Source organism: Orbicella franksi, chromosome 5, assembly GCF_964199315.1.
Source record: "Orbicella franksi chromosome 5, jaOrbFran1.1, whole genome shotgun sequence".
NCBI lineage: Eukaryota > Metazoa > Cnidaria > Anthozoa > Scleractinia > Merulinidae > Orbicella > Orbicella franksi.
This window is the reverse complement of record NC_138149.1, coordinates 9,856,367-9,876,607: the sequence shown is the minus strand read 5'-3', so window position 1 is coordinate 9,876,607 and position 20,241 is coordinate 9,856,367. Positions and strand designations below refer to the sequence as shown.

The following is a 20,241-nucleotide window of genomic DNA, read 5'->3' as shown; positions in this document are numbered from 1 at the left end:
TTCACTTGTTCCGAAACTGGGATCTTCGCTTTATTAGTTATTTCAGAACAATGCGTCAAACGTCTTAGTTTTCAGGCACATACACTGTTTAGACCTTGTAGCTCATTTTCATTTTTTGTTTCGTCTCATTTGATGCATTAGGAATGCTTAGTAACCTTAAACTCATTAATATCAGAGTGCGTGCTTTAAACTCTCAATGACATAAACATATGAACATCTTTCCACAAGATCCCGAAGCCAAGTACTCGGCCAACGTTATATTTGTGATGGATTCGTCCAGCGAGACGGCTTCCACGTATAACACGGAAAAAGACCTCATCAAATCCCTTGCAAGATACCTTAACATCGACCCCCAGGGAACCAGGGCAGCTCTCATTGTATTCAACGGCCGGCCTGTGGTAATCTCCGACTTTGAAAGCTTCAGATCAGCTTCTGCCTTCGAATCCGTCGTTGATAACGTTCCTCACTATGGAGGAGACAGGAGTGTCAGTGAGGCTTTGAGAACTGCTGCAGGGATGTTTCCCAAGTCCCCGTCTTCTGTTTCCAAAGTTGTTTTCCTTGTGACATCTGGGAAGCCACTGCAAAACGAGGATTGGAATTCATTTGGTGACGTCCTTAACAGGCTATACGCCCTAGGTGTGAGGACGTACGTTGCTCTGATTGGCCCATCTCCTAGCATTCCAGACTTTAGTTCCAGTTTGGAAAATCCAGAAAACGTGTTTTCCATACCTTCACGCAGCGATATTCCAGAGCAGATCAATCAGATCGGAAGTCAGGTGTTGACGGACTCTGGTAAGCTAAATTCCACCTTTAATGAGAGAGTGCGGTAAAGCAAAACGATCCAAGTGAATGGCTCACAGCTTCTTAATAGCATCACCCCTACCCTGACACATGTTAATCGAAAACGTTTTCGTAATTAGTAGACCAGCTACGTTAGTTTTTGTTTAGCTGCTGCTTGTTAAAGTGACTGTTTTTAAATAAACTTCCTTGAAATTTTTCCTCAGTGAGGTCATACGAGTTCAATCTCACGATGTACGTCTTGTTCGTCATCGATTCGTCCGCTGAGGTGACGCCTTCCAACTTTGGACTAGAAAAAGAATTCATAAAATCCTTAATCAGCCAACTGAACATTTATCCAGCCGACAGCGGTTCTCGAGTCGGTATTATGGTTTACAGTGATGGCCCGACAATGGTCTTAGATTTCCAAAACCAGGAAAGCAAGTCCAGTCTAGAGACGATCATCGACAACCTTCCCCATTTGAGAGGTGCCAGGCGAATCGACAGAGCTTTGAAGGCGGCAACGGACGCCCTGAGGGACATCGATGTTGATCATCCAAAGTTTGTCGTATTGGTAGCTGCAGGTCGACAAACCGATGAACCAGGTTCACAAACATTTAGTGCTGCTGTAAAACCGCTCCATCGTACTGGAACGAAAATTCACGTAATGGCAGTTGGAGACAAGGTTGATCCCAGTTACTTCCAAGGGGACGGTAAAAACAAATCCAGTGTTATATCTGTTCCTTCCTTCCTTGATCTGGCACAAGGGGCGGAAAGGCTCTCGACTGACCTTCTGGTTGACTATGGTAGGCTATTATTATTCCGCGTTAGTTTGAATTTTTTGCTATGCATATTGAGAGGTGACCAGTTGGTCGTAGATGCCAATTGCAATGTTCCGGAAGCTTCTTTTCTATGTGCTGGAAGTTGAGTTGCCAGCAGGTTGTAAGAGCTAACATTAGAAAGAAAAAGAAATCCAGGTCACCATTTGAAGATCACATGTAGCAAATAAGCCGTCATAAGATGTCTCCTTGGAGTAAGAACACAGTCTAATGATGTCAGTTCTAGAAACGCAAGCACAAAAGATTATGAGAAGGTGAAACAAAGTAGTAGGATAAGTTTTGACTCCTTTCGTTTTCCTTTCATTAATCTCTCTCGGTTCCCATTAAAGAAGACCATAAAGAGGAGCGTTAAGCTATGTTTTTTATCGCAAACAGTTGCCCCTCGGGAACCTCAAACTGCTACACCAAGCCCAACGACGGCAGAAGAAACTACTCCATCAGAAATACCATCGACAACGGAACCAAGGGAAACAACTACTGTTCCTGTGAAAGGTAATATATCCAGTTGTACAATGAGTATTTGACTGGGAGAAAAGGTTGGTGTTTTAAAGCAAACTGTCAATCCTACTAACTCGAACCCTTCAGGAAAAATGGAAAGCTGGTCAATTGTATATGATGAGTTTGAGTTCTCGAAAGTTAAAATCTGCAGAACGAAACCCACACGTAAGTTAGGTATTCGGCTTTTACCGCTGGTAAATACTAATTTATAAGGAATTGCTCGAAGGGGAGCCAAAATTTAGTTAAAGTTATCGAACAACAGTTAATAGGCAACAAACACATAGCTAACCTTGTAGCATCCCACAGCCGGCAAACAGAGAGAAGATTGCCGGCCTGAAACACGTTTTAGATGAAACACGATCTACAGGCCTAGTTAAACATCCGTACAAGAGGTACTCAGTCGTCAAAATTCTGGACTCGATCTCTATATAAATTAGCATATACGACTATCATAAATAGAAAATGAGATCAGTTACCGTTAAACTACGCTTTCAGTGCACGGGGGCTGGGGCCCGTGGGGCGGATGGAGGAAATGTACCAAGACGTGTGGGTCGGGGATGCAGACTCAAGAACGCAGATGTGATAGTCCCACACCAGAAAATGGCGGAAGGCCGTGCAATGGACCCCGACTACAGTCCCGTGCTTGCAATACCAGAAGTTGTCCTGGTATGTCTTCATAAATTATTGATAAGTTTGCAATTTTAACCCCAGTACTTTAATCTACACCGTATGAAAAATCGCGTACGACACATATCTTACTCAAAGGTTGTAAAATACGTCTTTGCCATACCTCTGTGTCCAGATCAGGCCATTTTTCTCTCATAATTTGATCAAAGATAACAGGTATGGCTTGTTCAAGCTGTGACAAAGGTGCTGTGGATTGTTTTGTGTTAAAGGTACCTTTAATTCGTGTTGCTGGTATCTTTGACGCTCTTCAAATCCCCGCGAAGTGGGTTTCAGAGGTATTGTTTACCCCTGATATATGTCAAACGTAGTTATCCATCTTCGTCTCTTAGAGAGAAGGTAGTCAAAGTCCACCTTGCGCAATGAATTATTAACCATGTTTTAGCTTCTTGCCATATTCATAATAAATTTAACTTATAGGAGCTAGTAGACAATAGGTACTCAGTAGTCGAAATTCTGCGCTGTATCTTTAGAGAGCATGAGATCAGTGACCGTTTAGTCTTCGCTTTTAGTGCACGGCGGCTGGGGCCGGTGGGGTGCATGGAGTACATGTACTAAGACGTGTGGGTCGGGGACACAGTCTCAAGAACGTAGATGCGATAATCCTAGACCACAATATGGCGGAAGGCCTTGCGAAGGACCAAGACAGCAATCCCGAGCATGCAATACCAGGAAGTGTCCAGGTATGTATAATTTTCGTTATCAAAACTTACCTGTTTTTAGTGTGCAAGTTGTTGATGAAGATTGTGTTAATTGCCAATAGAATATTGATTTTACTCTCTTCGTTTTGTCAGCCTGATGCCATATTAATTCAGAATTTAATTGTTAGGGTTTGTTATCCTCCGTAGAAGAGCTACGCTGTACATAAGGTTTGCAATAAGCTCACTAAAATTTGCAGCTGTAGTCAAGATGAGTAGCCGTAAAATCTACATTTTGATAACGAAGTCTTTAGGTATCACTACTGCCTTTAAATGGATGTCTAGTCCGTTGCAAACAACCCCAGTCTTTTGCAGGGTCACGATGCGTTTAAAGGCATTGTGAAAGTAATAAACTGTCTAGTCCAAAACCACAAACATGAACAATGACCGCGGCTCAGATCCGCAGTCACTTGACTAGGTCTCCAACTTACTCATATCACGCCCTCGTGTCTCTCGGTTTTGCAATCCTTTTGATCACATTGCAGTTACTTTACGATACCATTGTACGACTGTTTTCAATTTTCAGGTACACCTCCTTCTTCAGTGGACATCGTGTTTCTTTTAGACACATCAAACGGTGTCACCCAAAGCGACCTTAGACAACAGAAGGACTTCGCGAAACTCGTGGCTAAACAGTTTGGCATTGCTCCTAGTTCCTCACACGCTGCAGTAATCAGTTACAGCGACAAACCAATACTGATTGGTGGATTTTTTGATTATCTTATGGGCAAAAGCTTTGAGGATATCGTAGACTCCGTGACCCTTACTGGAGGTAGGAGAAATATTCAGGAAGCTCTTCAGCAAACACAACGACTGCTTACTAGTGCGCGCCCCGACGTTCCTCGAGTGCTCTTCCTTATAACGTACGGACAGCAGGCGCGCGAGCTTGGATCCCAGCGACTTCGGGAGATGGCAAAAAGTGTCAGGGACATGCGTGCTGTCTTGTATATCATTGGTGTAGATGTCGATGATAATGATCCGCAGTTGCAGCCGGTTGTGGAAAGACGGAGTGACTTTTTCGAGATTCCATCCTCAAGCGACTTAAATTCCTACGTGCAACCCATTGCGTATTATGTCGTTTCCAGAACTGGTAAGCCAATTACAATCATGCGATTAGGACTTCAGTTAACCTCCGGTTAATTCTGATTGAAGGTCAGTGCAAAAAAGCATAGGTGTCGGAAAAATTAGTGAAACTCACGTTGGGTTGATTAACTGGAGGTTAGATATTTAGACCGCATGATATTTAACCCGTGGTATAAATCGCGTAGTAAAACAATGAGAAGTTCGAGTGAAATGGAAAATCTCCATTTTGCAGCAACAAAACACCATCAGCAAGGCATGGTTATGTCGACGGTTGAGTGACGTGATTTTCCAGTGACTTCCTTTTTATCATTATTTCTCGTCTCTCTGGTCCATAATCATCAAGCTCGCCATTTCGATTGATTTTAGCCCGAAGATAGTAGCACCTTAACCCACCTACATGTAGCTATATTATTCAAATCTAACAACAGAACTAACCTTCGGATAAAATTTAAACTGCGTTTTAGACGATTTAACATGACTGTTGCATTAACCCTTCTTTTGGACAACCGAAGGTTATTAAATGGGTTGTGGCAAATGAAATGCCGGGGGTAACCTTGCGATGGACTACATCTCGTCCATTGGAAGCCATATACTCGTGGTTGCTTTTTGGAACTGAAATGGGAAATAAGCGCCTGCCTAGTGAGTCACGAACGCAGACTTCCATTTTAACAAGTGCAAAAACAAAAAACAAAAAACAAAACAAGTACGCCAAGTGCGCCGAACATTTAATAATTGACTGTTATTGTTGCTTTACTTTCTTACCTGTTAGATACTAGTGCACCAAAGGATTACAAAGCTGAAGTGATCTATGTCGTGGATTCGTCCTCTTTTGTTGGATTAGACAACTATCAGACAGAGAAAGATTTTGTCAAATCTTTGGCGCGCGTGTTAAACCACAGCCCCGATCATACACAATCTTCAGTCATCATATTTGATTCCTTCCTTGAAACACCGATTCGCATGGGAAGTTATAGAGAACTTGGTAGTTTTTCGGAAGCTGTCACCAATCTTCGGTACCTTGGCGGTTCCAGCAGCCGACTAGATTTCGCTCTAGCATTTGCTACGAGAGGCTTCTCAACTAATCGGCCCGACGTACCTAAAATAATCATCGTGATTACCAACAAAGATCCGCCAAATAGAGGGCCCATTGATTCGTTAGCCGGTATCATTCGACAGGAAGGCAAGGCTGTGTACGTCATAGCTGTTGGAAACGAGGCCGATTTTCCGAACCTTCAAAGACTGGTTGTTCGACCTGAGGACATGTACACGCCGAAGGCGTTTGCTGATGTGATGAGCTACGTTCCTTCAATTGCTTCGAACATTTTAGCACGTGAGTTTGAGACATATTTAATTTGTCCCCTTGTGTTCGGGCGTCGAAAAGGACCGTACGAAAAAGGGAAAATATGTACAAGGGTATGAGCACCATAAGGAGCCCAATAGAAAGAGCTATGTCATCTATAAGATCTATACCAACCATACTTTGATTAGTGTAGCTCTGCCTGGGACAGCATAGGTTTGTGTCAAATTCAGTAGGAATGCGCAAAAAACTCATGCGATACGTAACACTGCCGAAAAGTTGTAGCAAAAAATTCATACGATGCGTGACACTGCCGAAAAGGTGTGTGTCAGTATGAGAGACTCCAAAAACTACAAAATAGGGCTGCACGTTTAATTACTTTCTCTGACTTAAATAAAAGATCTTCCACTTTACACGGTGACCTCGGCTGGGATTCTTTGGAGCGAAGGCGTTAGTAAAGAAAAGTAAAACTTTATTTAAAGAGGGTAGCCCGTTCAGCTCATGGCTGGTATCCATAGGGTCCCTGTATAAATGACATCAGGTTAAAAATGCGTTCTAAGCAACTCACAATTATTCTGTTTAAGGCTCTCCATGATCTTTCTCCGACTAGTTTGAATAGTGTTTTTAAGTCTACATCCAGTGTTCACTCACATAATCTAAGAAATTCAAAATGTAACCTTTTCGTTCCTAGACCGAATACTGAAGCAGGCAAAAGGAGTTTTCAATATCGCGATTCTGTTCTCTGGAACAGTTTGCCTTTGAGTGCTAAGATACAGCCCACTCTTAGTTTTTTTTTTTTTAATCATTTATATAATTAGAATTAAATTTAACTATAGCTAATGATTATATAGGATAGTTTTTTAATAGTTTTTAGTCTAATTCTGTGAAAATAATTAATTTAGTTACATTAGATAATTTAATTAGGTAAGTATGCACGGCTCGATGGAAGAGCACGTTATGTGAATTGAAACCGTGGATAAATAAAGAATACCTACCTACCCATCTAACAACCGGCACCAATCGAGGAAAGACTTTGCAAGAGTATAGTGAACCAGTCGTAGATTTGAGAAATACAAAGTTGTAACAAAGAAACATGCAGTAATTATAGTCGAAGGTCGATAAATATCTAACCAAGAAAGTAGTTCAGATGACTAAGATTATATTTTGTGCTCCTTTTCGCAGAGACAGTTCCATCTACCACTGCTGCAACCACGGCAACAGAGGTTTGTTTTGGTTTTTGTTCTTAATATATATATAGCGGTTTTTTTTTTCTTTTGTTTCCCATTCTCTTTTAGACTGCGGAAAAAGAAGTTTCCACATTCAGTGTACGCAAATACGCTACCAATGACTTTTATTTCAGTACTTTTATTCACTGTATCCGAATTTGGCCATCTGTCCGTATCAGGTCTGTCACTTGATATCACACGATATCAGGACATTAAACAAGGCCTCGGATTAGTTAATTGCGAATTTGGACACGGTAAGAAGTGAAAACTACTTTTAGCCATGTGTTTAGTTTCTTTTTCGGATATGGTACATTCTGGGCCTAAATCTCTGACAGGCAATTTATATTTAGTTACCTGTTTTCGACTGCCACAGGGATTTGATGGAGAGCTTATTTTATTTTGGGAACTGAAAAATAGTCACTTATTGATATGATCATCTGATTATGTAAACCGGAACAGAGATCCCAGTTTAGTAAAGGAAATAGTGCTCTCGCTTTAAAATATCAACAGATATACTTAAAAGACCTTTTTTTTTGTGATGGGAAAAGAATGTACAGTTCAGGACGACGAAAAACAGATGATCGCAATGTACTAAATAGAATAGCTAAATAGAATCAGTCCGGTATGTAAAATAACATAGTGTCTATTTGCTGCATTTAGCCTTCCACCACTGTGATGACGGATGTTACCACACCAACCATACCAGCCACAACCGGAGCTGTAACCACCCCCGAACCAATAACCACAGCTGCGACACCTCTACTATCTACAACAACATGTAAGTAAACGTTTCAGTTACATGGTTTCATTGACAAGGAATCTGCTCATTTTGGTGATCGGAGGAATATGGGCCTTCTTTTAGAGATGAAATTGTCGAGAACTCTGAGATCAGCCTTGCCTCAAGTCCGAGACAAAATGTTTCCAAAATCTGGCCACTTGTGAACCCTTACAATCAATGAAACGCCTCTGGCACAACGTTCCACTGAAAAAATAATCCTTTATTAAATTCGTATTTCTGCACGCAATACGTCTCCTTATGCCATCTACGAGAAACTAAACTTTCTACTTTAGTGTGGTCTTAGTTTAAACGAGATGAATGAAATAATCATTTGTCGTTTGAGGTAAATTGTTCCGTTTGTTGTGTTGATTGGCTTGTTTACTTTTTCAGTTTGTTGTTATTGATGTTATCGTTGTTGTTTCTGTTTTGTCCCAACACACTTACTCCATCCTTTGGTTAAACCTAGAGAAATGCCCAGGACAGCATCAGATCCAAGAGATCATATTTAGCTTCATGATCTGGATTTATTATCCGCTATTTATTTTTCAGCCCTGCCAAAACCAACACCAAAAAAGCCTGGCGCTTGTCCTACAAAATACACCACACCCTGTCCCAACGATCACCTGTGTGAACACGACCGCCAGTGCCCCGCGGATGAAAAGTGCTGCAAACACTCTTGTGGATTTTTGGCCTGTACAAAGAGTAAGAGGACAAGCTTGTGTCTAACATACGCTCAGATTAAGTGATGCTAGACCAAGATAAACAACTAAGAGCACTATTCAAATGTGTCGTGGGGATTGCGTCAGTCACGTTTTCTTTTTCTGGCTACGGCCCTGACAAGCAGAGGACATCACGTGAATACATGTATTTCTTGGTGTTTAATTCGCTTCCGTTATTTTGAGTATCTCCTAAATACTCAGAAGAAACAAGCGTTCGTAACCGGGCAGACAAGAACACAGAGAGGAACAGACAGACAGAAAGGCAAAAAGACAGACAAAATGACAGACGGACGAATAATTGATGAATAATTGATTTCTCTTTAGTTATCTTCCTGAAATGTTTCCCTATAATACTGTCACACTGTGACTTTTTACTACTTTACTTATTTCGACCTTTTTACGTTTTCACGGTCAGATCAGAACCAATCACTCTTTTCGAAAACAAGACCAACTTTTCATCTAGCGACATTGTTCTCCTCATTACCAAAATGAGCAAAGAAACTGATGCTGTGCAGTGGAGCGGAGCCCTTTGTTAGAACGTTCCCATATATCAATTCTTCTTTTGTCTTTTTTCCGTTTGCACAGTGGTGCAGCTTAATAAAGCAGGGTCTTGTCCTTACCTTCCACGGCCATCGTCATGTTCTTCTCGACCAAAAGAGTGCAACTATGATACTGATTGCAGTGGAGACCTCAAATGCTGTAACAACGGCTGTGGGAAGATCTGCGTCTCAACCGACTACACCCCACCGCCTGGTAAGTAAGCACTATGGAAAATCTCAACGAGAAACACTTCCATAAGTTTTTCAGTTTTCAACATTTTCGAGATTAAATCATATCTGTTCTCTTCTTTAAATTGAAGATCCCTTCAAAGGAAGGTGTCCACCGTATTCGCCAAATAAAAAATGTCCAAGCTCAGTTCAAGATGAATGTACATGTGATTCTAACTGCGATGAGGATGATGGTTACAAGTGCTGCTTTGACGGGTGTCGACGGTTGTGCAGGAAGAAAGCTGGTAGGCGTAACTAGATCTTAGTTGGCACAATGGTGCGTAAGCTGGTGAGGTCTTTGATTAAGTCGAATAAAGGGCCCAGACAAGGTCAAGTTGCACACAGGGTTTACAGTCACAGTTAATCATATCTTAACAATGTAAATGCAAAAGTTCTAGCATGGTGATTGGCTGAGAGCAGGTCAATTAATACAAACAGTGCATAAAGTTAAAATTGAGTGCATAAAAATTAAAATTGACTACACGAATTTTAAAATTGTATGCATGTTATACAAGTAATCAAATGATTTTTCTCGCGCAATTTGGAATACATTTGAAATATTTTTCACACTCCCCCCATGGGCTCGTGATTGTTTTTAGTCTTTGAATAATTTACTTATTTATCCAAATTGCACTCGAATTTATTTCTTTACCTACATTATTTACGTTGAAGTCACTATCTCTTTTTCTTATTGGCCGAAAGCATACAGTGAAGTTTCGAAATCAGCGCCTGTGACGTCATCTAGCTGCAGCTTATACAATAATCATGTCAGGGACACTCAAGGTCACGGGTAATCATGTCATGTATGACCGCGTTGCATGACTTCTAAGGTTACTCTTGTCAAGGTCGCGCGCTTTGTGTTGCTTGCCGTCAGTGAAGAAGCACAAACATGGCTTCCAGTTTTTTTTCTGTTCAATGTATAATAAAATAATTATTAGATTCGGTTTTTGTGGCATTCAGAATAATCAAGGTCTCGGTAAGGGTTATCACAAAAACCTCATCCAGTAATTGTTTACAATCTACAAATAGTACTGTTAAATTGTAGGCACTGGAGCTAGGGGATTAGGCTGTGCTTTTTGAAAAATATAAGGCCAGTATGTGCGAAATGCCCGCGCTCTGACATCATTGCATCATTGGGTCAATGAAAGGCCAGCTCTCATTCTGCCTCACTCCCATATTTGATAAACAAAGACTTACAGCAATGACCACTTTTGAAAGTTCTAAAACGTGCAACCCTACAACTGTTCAACCTCTGCACGGCAGACTCGTCTCATTCCAGATTTAAGCCAGCTCGTCAGAAGTGCCAAGCTGGTTATTAAAAAAGACTTTCGCTTTGACAGTGACAAGATTATTGCTAAATCTTTCTTTAGCGTCCTATACCCTTTCCTATGTAGTTGACGTTCTGTACACAGGTTGCCCATTTTTCCGTAGTTTAGATAAACGGGCAATCCATAATTATTCTTGTGGTAGTACTCTGTTAGAGATAACAAAAAGCAATGTTTTTAGTTGATTATTTTCTTCTCTGTCACAATACCTACATGAATACATGTATAACTGGAATTCCCTCTGGATTCCTGATTTCACTAGTCTACATTTTCTCATGTTTATTTTTTTTCTAGAACCGTCATGCGTCCAAGGGGTTGACGTTGCCTTCCTAATGGACTCGTCGGAAAGTATCACCGACGAAGATTTTGAACGGGAAAAGAAGGCCGTGAAGGAGATAGCTCGAAAATTCTTAAAAGCCTCGCGAAAAAGCCGAGCTGGTGTCATCATGTATAGCGGTAGACCAGAACTAAGCATTGACTTCAGAAGTCAAAGTTCCTTGGACACCTTTCAGTCTGAGGTGGAAGCCCTGTCACACAGACGTAGTAAGACAAGGATAGATCTTGCCCTTCGCTATGCTGCGGATTCTCTGTTTTTGAATCGGCGTCCTTCTGTGATCTCGATTGCTGTGGTGATGACCGACGGGGTGCAAACACCCGAACCTAATGTCGAGCCTCTTGGTAAGGCTGTGGTACCTCTGCGTTCAAAGGGGGTACGCGTTCTCGCGGTGGGCGTGGGACCCAGGGTGAACCGGAGTGAGTTGGAGGAATTGGTTACCAGTCAGGAGGATGTTTTCAAGATGAGCTCGTTTCAGGAATTACTGGACAAGTCTGATAAGCTTCTGGAAGCCGTCTGCCCACGTAAGTAAACAAAAAAAACCAAGGTTAAATATGAAGGAACAATACCTCTGCAAGGATTTTAGTGAAATTGTTAAAATCAACGGTCAATACCAAAAGCGATTTCAGTGTCATTTGTTCTTTACCTAAAAACGAAACGTCGTGGATTTATCAGCAACCTAGGCTTCCCCTTGATTCTCTCGATTAGCTATTTAATGACATAATATAACAGAAAGCCGATGCCTTTCATATTAACTCTGTAATTAGAATAATCCAGTTAGCTCTTTTTTCCTAATCCATCAACAAATAAACGAAGTTGAACAAGAATCATCTACATTCTGTGACATAAGCTATCATCTCCCAATGAGCTACTGACATTCTTCCCCTTCAGTAATCCGTCGCTTAAAAGGTAGACTCTATTAGCGTTTATTCACGTAACTTAGAATTCATAGTGATATTGTTTTATACAATTACTTAAAAGAACCACCAGGTCTCATTGGCACAACACCAAGAGAAGCAACCACTGCAAGCACAACACCAAGAGAACCAACCACCGGAACAACTTCACCAATACCAACGACGCAGTCTTCCACAACACATTCGTCAGTCAGTACGACTCCTAGCGAACCCGACCCGAAGTGTGACCAGCTTTTGGATATTGTCTTCGTGATGGACTCTTCGCGGAGTATCGACGCGCCACAGTATCAGCAAGGGAAAAACTTTGTCAAGAGACTCGCCTCCATTTTTAATGTTGGAGCGGGAAGTCGAGCAGCAGTGATCATCTACAGCGACGATACGCAGCTGAAGATTACTTTTGACCAGTACAATAACTTGGATAACTTCCTGTTGGCAGTCGACGAGTTGCCCTACCTTCAGAAGCGAACGAGAATTGACAAGGCGCTTACTATGACCTCTCGAGTACTACAGCAGGCCAGGTGCGGTTTTCCACCTTAATTTCGTAAGTTTATGTAGACAAGACTAAACAAGGCATTGCTACGTACATCTAATAAATTCCACACTTCTCGTAGAGTTGTGCCGACGAAAAAGAACTTTGGACATCGGTTTACTATCTTGGATTGGTTGTTGTTCCCAAGTGAAACGCTAATTGTCCCGACATGAACGGAAAATGAATGGAAATTCTCCCAGGAAGTTTCTTCTGCATTTATTTGTTTCTATACTTTATCCCACGATTTGGGAGAATTTTTGTGCACATTTTAAAGCTTTGAACAAACATTTTTGTCATTATTTTTATCATTCTTTACAGACCAGGCTTCCCGAGTGTGGTGATCGTCATGACTGATGGACGTCAAACACGTGATCCAGATGCAGTTGATCTCGATGTCGCCGCCGACCCTATTCACCGTCAGGGCGCGCGTGTGTTGGTGGTTGGAATCGGACCTGAAATATCCCAGTATGAACTTCGTTTGATTGCGAAAGATTCTTCATATGTTTTTACTGTCCAATCATTCGAGGGCTTGAGAAAGGCTAGTCGTGATGTGGCTGCTTCTGCATGTGTCAATCCAGGTGAGTTTATTGTTAGGGGACACAATTAGCATTGCTGCTAATTGTGTCCCCAATTAGCAGCAATGCTAAATACCCCAGACACGTTAATAAAGGTTTTTGTTGTTGTTGTTGTTGTTGTTGTTGTTGTTGTTGTTGTTGTTGTTACAGGACCCTAGCCAGCCTCCACCATTTTCGATGCCATCGAAACTTTAACAAATTGACGTCAGTTTGTCTGTGTCTGTCCTGTTATTGATCATGAATTTCGTCATAACATTTTCAAAGTAGCTGTGGATCCACGAGGCGATAGCCGAGTGGATCCGCAGACTCGCTGGAGAAAGCTCATTGACGCATCGCATAAATTATAAATTCGTGTGTCTGTCCACTTATTGACAATAAAGATTAGGCAACGAGCGCGCGAGAATTTCTGCAGTTATCGTAAAAATTAATATTGCATGGTGAGGCGAAATGTTATTGGTTTACTGTAAGTTTTGTTCCTGAAAGTATGTTCAATTATCTTTAGTAGTTTTACAGTGATTTCCTTCGTTTCGACATTCTCAGAATAAAATATAATAGCCAAACTCTCGCATGTAAACAAAAACAAAGGTGTGGCTGACTAGGGCCCTTTAAAATCTCACGCGTCCCATGACGCGACAAGGACTGATGATGATAAAGTTTATCATTGGTGCTTTTGTTGTTGTTGCGGTTGTTGCTAATGTTGTGGTCGCTGTTTTTATTGTTGCTTTTTTTCCGTTTATTGTTGTTGTTGTGGTGGTTGTTGTTCCACCTTCGCTGTCGCTGAACTACCGCTGCTGCTGTTGCTTTTTTTTTTTTGTCGCTGTTTTGTTGTTGTTGTTGTTGCTGTTGACGCTATTGTTATTCATGTTAATGATGCACTTTCTGCCACTGTTGTTAATATTTCTGTTCTCTCTTTCGTTGCCGTTGATGTTGCTGTTATTGTAAATCGTGTTGTTGTCGTTGTTGTTGATTATGATAATGTCATTTTTCTCTTTAAAGTCTAACAGATTAGCAATTTTAGAATTTGTACATTTTAGAAGGAGATTGCTGTATCATTTCAAGATATTCATACCTGCAGTTTTTTAAGGAAGTTATTTTTGAATAGCTTTATTCGTAATTTTCATTTCCAACTGTTACAATGACCAACATTTCCAACTGTAGGTGAATTGCCAGTCATCCTACTTAGTAAAAGATGCGCGGTAACAATAATCATCTCCTGCTTTTTACATGGTGATTACTCGCTAGTTTTGAAGATTGCTATGCCAACTGCCTCTTTATTTGCATTTGAAAATTAAATCACATCCATTGTTTCGGCTCATCTTGAGTTATTTTGGAGTGGAAGCAGGTGTTTATGCTGTATTTGTGAACTAGAAAGTTTTCATTTTAATTCCAAAGCAGTCATTATTATCCGTCAGGTGAGAATGCCATAGTGCAGAAAGTGAATGCCGAAGGAAGTGCGCATATGAAAGAATTCGCTCTTTTGTCTCTCGGCACAAATGATGGCACACGATTTACTTATCGAGTTTATTTTGCGTCGAACGCAAACATCAGAGCCCGAGGTCAGGAATCCCCTCTTAACTCTAATTCATACTGGGTCGGGGAGGGGGTGGTGCAGAAAGTGCCCACGCTGACCTTAACCGGCAATAACTTTTGCCAAACTCTGCGACTCTATCTGGAATTGAACTCATTGGAAACGATTTGGCACTGCATTTAATTTTACTTAGAACCTTCTCTTTCAATGGCAACCATATCTTTGACAGAAGGTCTTATGCGTCCCATGTCGCGATATAGCATTATAATGGTGCAATACGCATACTCCCCGTGGTTACTGCTAAAGAAACAGGAGAAAAGACCTACGTGTCAAGACCGGTCGGATATGGTCTAACTACATGAATGTAGTGTGCGCAGATTGCAACATATTGCGAGCTCTTCTTGTTCATAGTCAAGGTTATCCAAACAACCTGTAGAGAGGATTGCAGTTAAATATAGGAAAGAGGTAAAAGTACTGTTTCCTTTGTAACCGACCATTCCCAGCAAGGGAGGAGGAATGACCGGCTATCAGAATACAACTACACCATTTAATAAGCAGCTATTGTGTTTTTGCTACAGGAATATCAACGACGGTTAGTCCCATTGGTCAGTGTCCAGAGATATCCGATCCTTCTGGTGGCTCCTGTTTTACCTACAACCACACTTGCCTGTCTGACGAACAGTGTTCCTCCGGTTTCCTTTGCTGTTTTGACGGCTGTCGGCTTACATGTCTACCGTCTGTGGGTGAAGTAACCGGTAATTGCTACCGTTGTTATTGTTGTTGTAGTTGTTATGGCTACATCTGGTTATTAGGGCAATACGAGTACAAACTCTCGTCGTATAAATGTAAATACCCCAAGAGGTGTTTTTTCTTATTGCTCAGTTAGAGCCAGTATTGGCAATGCGATCAATGTCGTTTCAGCTTTCAGCTATCACCTAATGACAACAACAAGAAAGGGCCTGCCTTTAGCCTTCCCTTGCTCTTACCACCTCTTTAGCAAGGCTTAAGTTGCCGTTTAGTCCTGCAGAAAAATGCTTTGAGCTCAAGAACACTCTAAGGCGATGTTTGGACCGAAAAAGTAAACCTTACTTTCCTGGCTAAGGGAAAGGACAAAGGTATCCATGCCACTGGGAGCTGAGTACTACTGCTGTCCCCATGCCATGCCGGTAATCGCGCGTTTTCAAATCTCAACTCTGATTGCAAATGAGCAGCTAGGCGAGAGATTTCTGTTTTGGGCCTGATTCGCACACAGACGGCAAACCATACGTAAGTGGTGGTTGTTAATGCGAATAAACAAAACAAACGAATGTACGGAAATGCGTTTTACCACACAGTTTGTGCGAAAATGTAACGAACGCATTACACTGTTCGACATTACTAATGTGCATCTGAAAAAAAAAACCCTGAGAATTTCCTTTTCATGAGTATCTTCTCTATTAGGTTCTTAAACGCGAATCCCGCAGCTTAGTCCTAAATAATACTTATATAAAGTGCCACTGTGTTGTTTCCACAGGACCCACCATTCCATTTACAACAGGCGCTCCAACCGGTTCTACATGCGCCGAAGCCTTTGACCTGGGCATCGCAATGGATTCCTCCGGTTCCATACGAGATGGCAACTACCAAAAACAGAGGAATTTCATTAAGGGATTAGCCAGTAAACTCACCGTTGGGCCTCGAAACGTCCAACTAGGTCTTATTGTTTTCAGCGATGTACCAATCATGTCCATCAGATTTGGCACGCTTAGAAGTACCGACCTTTTCTCCTTTACTGCAGCAGTGGATGGCGTGCCATATTTTCGCGGTCGCACTCGCATAGACAGCGCTCTAGAGACGGCTGCCAACAACTTGTTTCCCGAAGGACGTCAAAGCCTTGTACCTCAGGTGTTGTTGTTGATAACTGATGGCCGTCAATCAAACGATCCTGGGGCGATTGAGTTGGTGGACGCCGTGCGACCGTTGCGTGATCAGAGCATTAAGGTAGTTATGTACAAAATTATAATTCAGCGTGTTCTTTTTAGCCTCCGAAAAACACAGGACAAAGGGTCTGCCTCGATTAATGGATTTAATGGGAATAAGGGGAATACTGTTGGATAAGTCTATAACGGTTGTACCTGCCCTATTCATCATTCATATGCTTGTATTTCCAGGAAAACACAACCATCTAAACCACTTTGGTGTATTTCCACCCCATCTGCCCACCTCTCCTCAGCCCTTCACCAACGTTCTATGATATGATGTGATAAATGTTCTCTGTTTCTTCCCTTCATGGACCAAACCCCTGTGTAAGTCGACTCGTTGTCCGATTACCACGTGTTTGTCACTCGTAAGACTGCTCTCCTCGTTGAACAAAGCTCATTTATTTATATATTATGTTGCACGAAACAAATGGTCCCAAGCTCTGAGCTAAATAAACGTTACTCTCACAGGTTATTGTTGTTGGTATCGGTGATGATGTCGATAAAGACGAGTTGAGGGCCATAGTGCAGAACCCAGTAGATGATCTCTTCCTTGTCGAGTCATTTGAGGACTTAACACGATTATTGGATAACCAGAAGCTTACTGAAGCGTTCTGTTTTCCCACACGTAAGTTATAAAGATACTACACTAAGTAGTGTTAAAAACACCCATAGATAGATATTTTTGAATGGTTAATTAAATATTCCATTTTCGAATCCCCTTCGCCAGACTAATGTTGACATATTGTGGCAAAGTTGAATAGAAAAGAAATCGACACTGTGTTGTGTATGGGGAAGGGAAAGGATAGGTGAAGACAAAGACCAATTGTTAGATGAAATATATGGTGAGCAAAAAAGTTGCGAGCATACAATACTTAAACTTTCTATATTTTTCCCCTTTAGGTGGGCGCTTCCAAAGAAATCGATCGTGAAACAATATGGAGGTGTTTGTGAAAATGTGTACATCTGTGATGTAGAATAAATATGAGTAACAAAAATATAAGCGTTCTTTTGCTAAGTTGTTTGCTATAGAAAGCTTTTAGGAAGTAGTCGGCTATTAACTTATGAATATTATCTCGCATAGCAACTAGCCACTTTTCTGAATTTTGGCAGCTGTCTTTTTTGCTGCGTGCCATTTCCTAGATGTTCAATCGCGTGCTATGATTATCGGTTCCAGGCTCCTACTTGTTTCCCAAGTGGCCGACGAGCTTGTCATTATTGGCTTAGTTAACTTTAATAAAAAGGTTTGAAATTTGTGCCGCGGATGCCTTTATTAGTCATAGTTAGAACAGTTTGTTATTTCCTTTTTTATCAAAAAAACTTAGTTAGCGAGGGGTCTCGGTTCCAACGCTCTAACGGAAATCTGTTAATAATGCAAATAACGGTTATAAAAAAGACTATCGGACACTTCACTAATATATTCTCGGGTCAGAAAAATCTTTGAGGCATTACTCGTAGCGTTAAGAGAAACATTTCAAGGAGTCTTATGCTAGATATGAAGCTCTCGGAGTTAACACTGGACGTTTTCCTCTTCTGTATCCGGAGAGGGCTACCTTTTAGTTATAGAGACCATAGCAAGCTTCCAAACTGTCTGAGTAGAAATAAAGCTCAATTTATTAAAATTAAAGCAATAAATATGTCAGTGTCGTTTGCCACAATCTGTAAATTCCAAAGAAGTAATCTTTCACTCACAATGGATAGTAAGATGATATCCGAAAGGGGGGGCGAGAGTAATCTACAAAGTTTTATACGGTGGGGCTCCGCGCCGAAGTTTAGCCCTTTTACCCTTTCGTATACCATTTTTTTACAGAAAAAGTACCCATCTTAATAATAATAATAACAATAATAATAATAATAATAATTATACATTTATATAGCGCTAATACTATGAAATATTCGAAAGCGCTTTACGTGAAAAAAACGAAGAACTTTACATAAAAAGAAGCTAGCAAACTATAACAAAGAACTATAAAAAGGTTCCACCCCCCCCCCCCCTTCACATACCTATTAAGAACACTGTATCCCTTTTCAAAATCCTTGGAATGAAGTTAATGAACAATATCATATAAACTTTTGGTCTTCGGCCATCGTAGCTTGATTAAAAATATATAACAAACAGCGGTGATAAACATTTTAAACTTTTGAAAATGTATGTTAACTAGCATACGAAACGTCAAGTTCATAAAACGCATGTTTTTAAAATGTTTATCACCGCTGTTTGTTTCATATTTTTAATGAGCAATACTACGATAGAACATCAAGCATTACCAGCAGACATGTTAACCAAACAAAACGAGTATTATTAGTACAAAAAATAGCCAAGGGCTAAGCACTGTCGTAATTCAATCCTCTGGTGGAAAAATTTGTAAACAAAACACACAAAAGTGCCTGTCCCGAGCAAGCTTGATCAATAAGATATTTACTACAATGCTGGAAAAGTTAAGGAAAAATGCCACGAGCAAACCATAGCACGAACTGGAAAGTCATGGTTTTGTATGTAATTAACGTGAGTGTAGTTGCAAACTACCATAATACACGTAGGTCTATATTTAGACAAAAAGGAAGAAACTTTTGTGATCATACAGGGTTATTTGTCCTGCTTTTTCATAAAATGTTGAATTAACACGCAAGTTACGTGAATTAGATTATTTATCTCGTCGTTTCTCTAAAGTCGCCTCATTCCTCGCGTGTCGCGAGCGCAGCTCTCCCTCTCGAGTTGTCTCGCATCCTGCGAGTGACTTTAGATTCCTCTCGAATGATTCCTCGCCTCTTGCGAGTTGCGTCGCGTTCGCCTCGAGCGTGAGGATGACAGAATTATACCATGAATGGGATACACTAGGATAATAATCTCCCCTGTACATCGTGAACTAGTAAGATCTAGCGCATTATCTCGCGTCTTTTCACGGTAAAGAGTAACCTTCAGACGTGAGAACAAACGAAAATCGCTCCGCGCAAGTGCGCTTTTATCGCAAATCCGACTTGCCGTTTCTTACGTGTTCAACGCGAGCGTCATCGATTAGTCGACGCTGATAGTCATCACTTCGTGTGATAGAGTTTCTACCCAATAAACATAACACAGAAACACTATAGCCAATGGGTTTATTTCCTGAGAGGCGTAGGTGCTTGTTTTAAATATAACACATCATATCTGCACTTAGCTTGAAGTTGGAAACTTCTGCTTCTGTTCATCAATTCATAACAAAGAGGTACTTGAACCTTGGCCTTTCTAGTCAGCGTGCTTCATCTCTGGCAATCTTCCACAGAAGGTTTGTCGGAATAACCCGCCTTTCTTTCCTGCGCGTGAGCCAATTATATTGAAACCACATTCCTCGAACAAGATTGATGTTAAAGACGCAATCAAGGGAAGCAATAGGCCACCGGATGTCAACAACACGGGGAAGGGAACTAACATATAAAAGGAAAGGGATGCTCGTTGTACCTGTTTGGGCTTTAAAAAGCAGAATCGGTATCTCTTAGGGTGTTCAGTCTCGACATGTCCCACAGCAGGAGCTTTTGCGATACCTTTAAAGGGGTTTTGAGCTACAAAAAGTCAGTGTCGGTAATGTGTTGCTTTAGAATTGGTACCTCGTAGGGGTAAAAAAAATTTCAAGTGACCGCCACAAAACAGGGTTCTTTATAGTGGTTCTTTTCAAAATTTCCGACGAGTAGCCCCGTCCTTTTTATATGGGAGTGCCCCCCCCCCCCCCGA

At 41.1% G+C, this 20,241-nt stretch overlaps 1 protein-coding gene across 4 annotated transcripts in view; it reads left to right on the top strand.

Moving 5' to 3' along the window:
- Positions 1 to 18,331, top strand: part of LOC145486575 (uncharacterized) — a 56,817-nt gene extending 38,486 nt beyond the window's left edge. For all 4 annotated transcript variants that reach the window (XM_081465264.1, XM_081465263.1, XM_081465262.1 and 1 more), the window contains 19 exons: positions 229 to 792; positions 1,005 to 1,583; positions 1,992 to 2,108; positions 2,610 to 2,780; positions 3,311 to 3,481; positions 4,023 to 4,586; positions 5,349 to 5,909; positions 7,059 to 7,099; positions 7,763 to 7,880; positions 8,430 to 8,582; positions 9,185 to 9,352; positions 9,459 to 9,611; positions 10,986 to 11,549; positions 12,007 to 12,460; positions 12,790 to 13,049; positions 15,153 to 15,329; positions 16,088 to 16,554; positions 17,004 to 17,160; positions 17,436 to 18,331. In XM_081465264.1, the coding sequence (XP_081321390.1) occupies positions 229 to 792; positions 1,005 to 1,583; positions 1,992 to 2,108; positions 2,610 to 2,780; positions 3,311 to 3,481; positions 4,023 to 4,586; positions 5,349 to 5,909; positions 7,059 to 7,099; positions 7,763 to 7,880; positions 8,430 to 8,582; positions 9,185 to 9,352; positions 9,459 to 9,611; positions 10,986 to 11,549; positions 12,007 to 12,460; positions 12,790 to 13,049; positions 15,153 to 15,329; positions 16,088 to 16,554; positions 17,004 to 17,160; positions 17,436 to 17,464 (5,468 nt within the window). In that variant the 3' untranslated portion in view covers positions 17,465 to 18,331. The remainder of the gene's footprint in view (positions 1 to 228; positions 793 to 1,004; positions 1,584 to 1,991; positions 2,109 to 2,609; positions 2,781 to 3,310; positions 3,482 to 4,022; positions 4,587 to 5,348; positions 5,910 to 7,058; positions 7,100 to 7,762; positions 7,881 to 8,429; positions 8,583 to 9,184; positions 9,353 to 9,458; positions 9,612 to 10,985; positions 11,550 to 12,006; positions 12,461 to 12,789; positions 13,050 to 15,152; positions 15,330 to 16,087; positions 16,555 to 17,003; positions 17,161 to 17,435) is intronic.
- Positions 18,332 to 20,241: the final 1,910 nt, after the last annotated feature.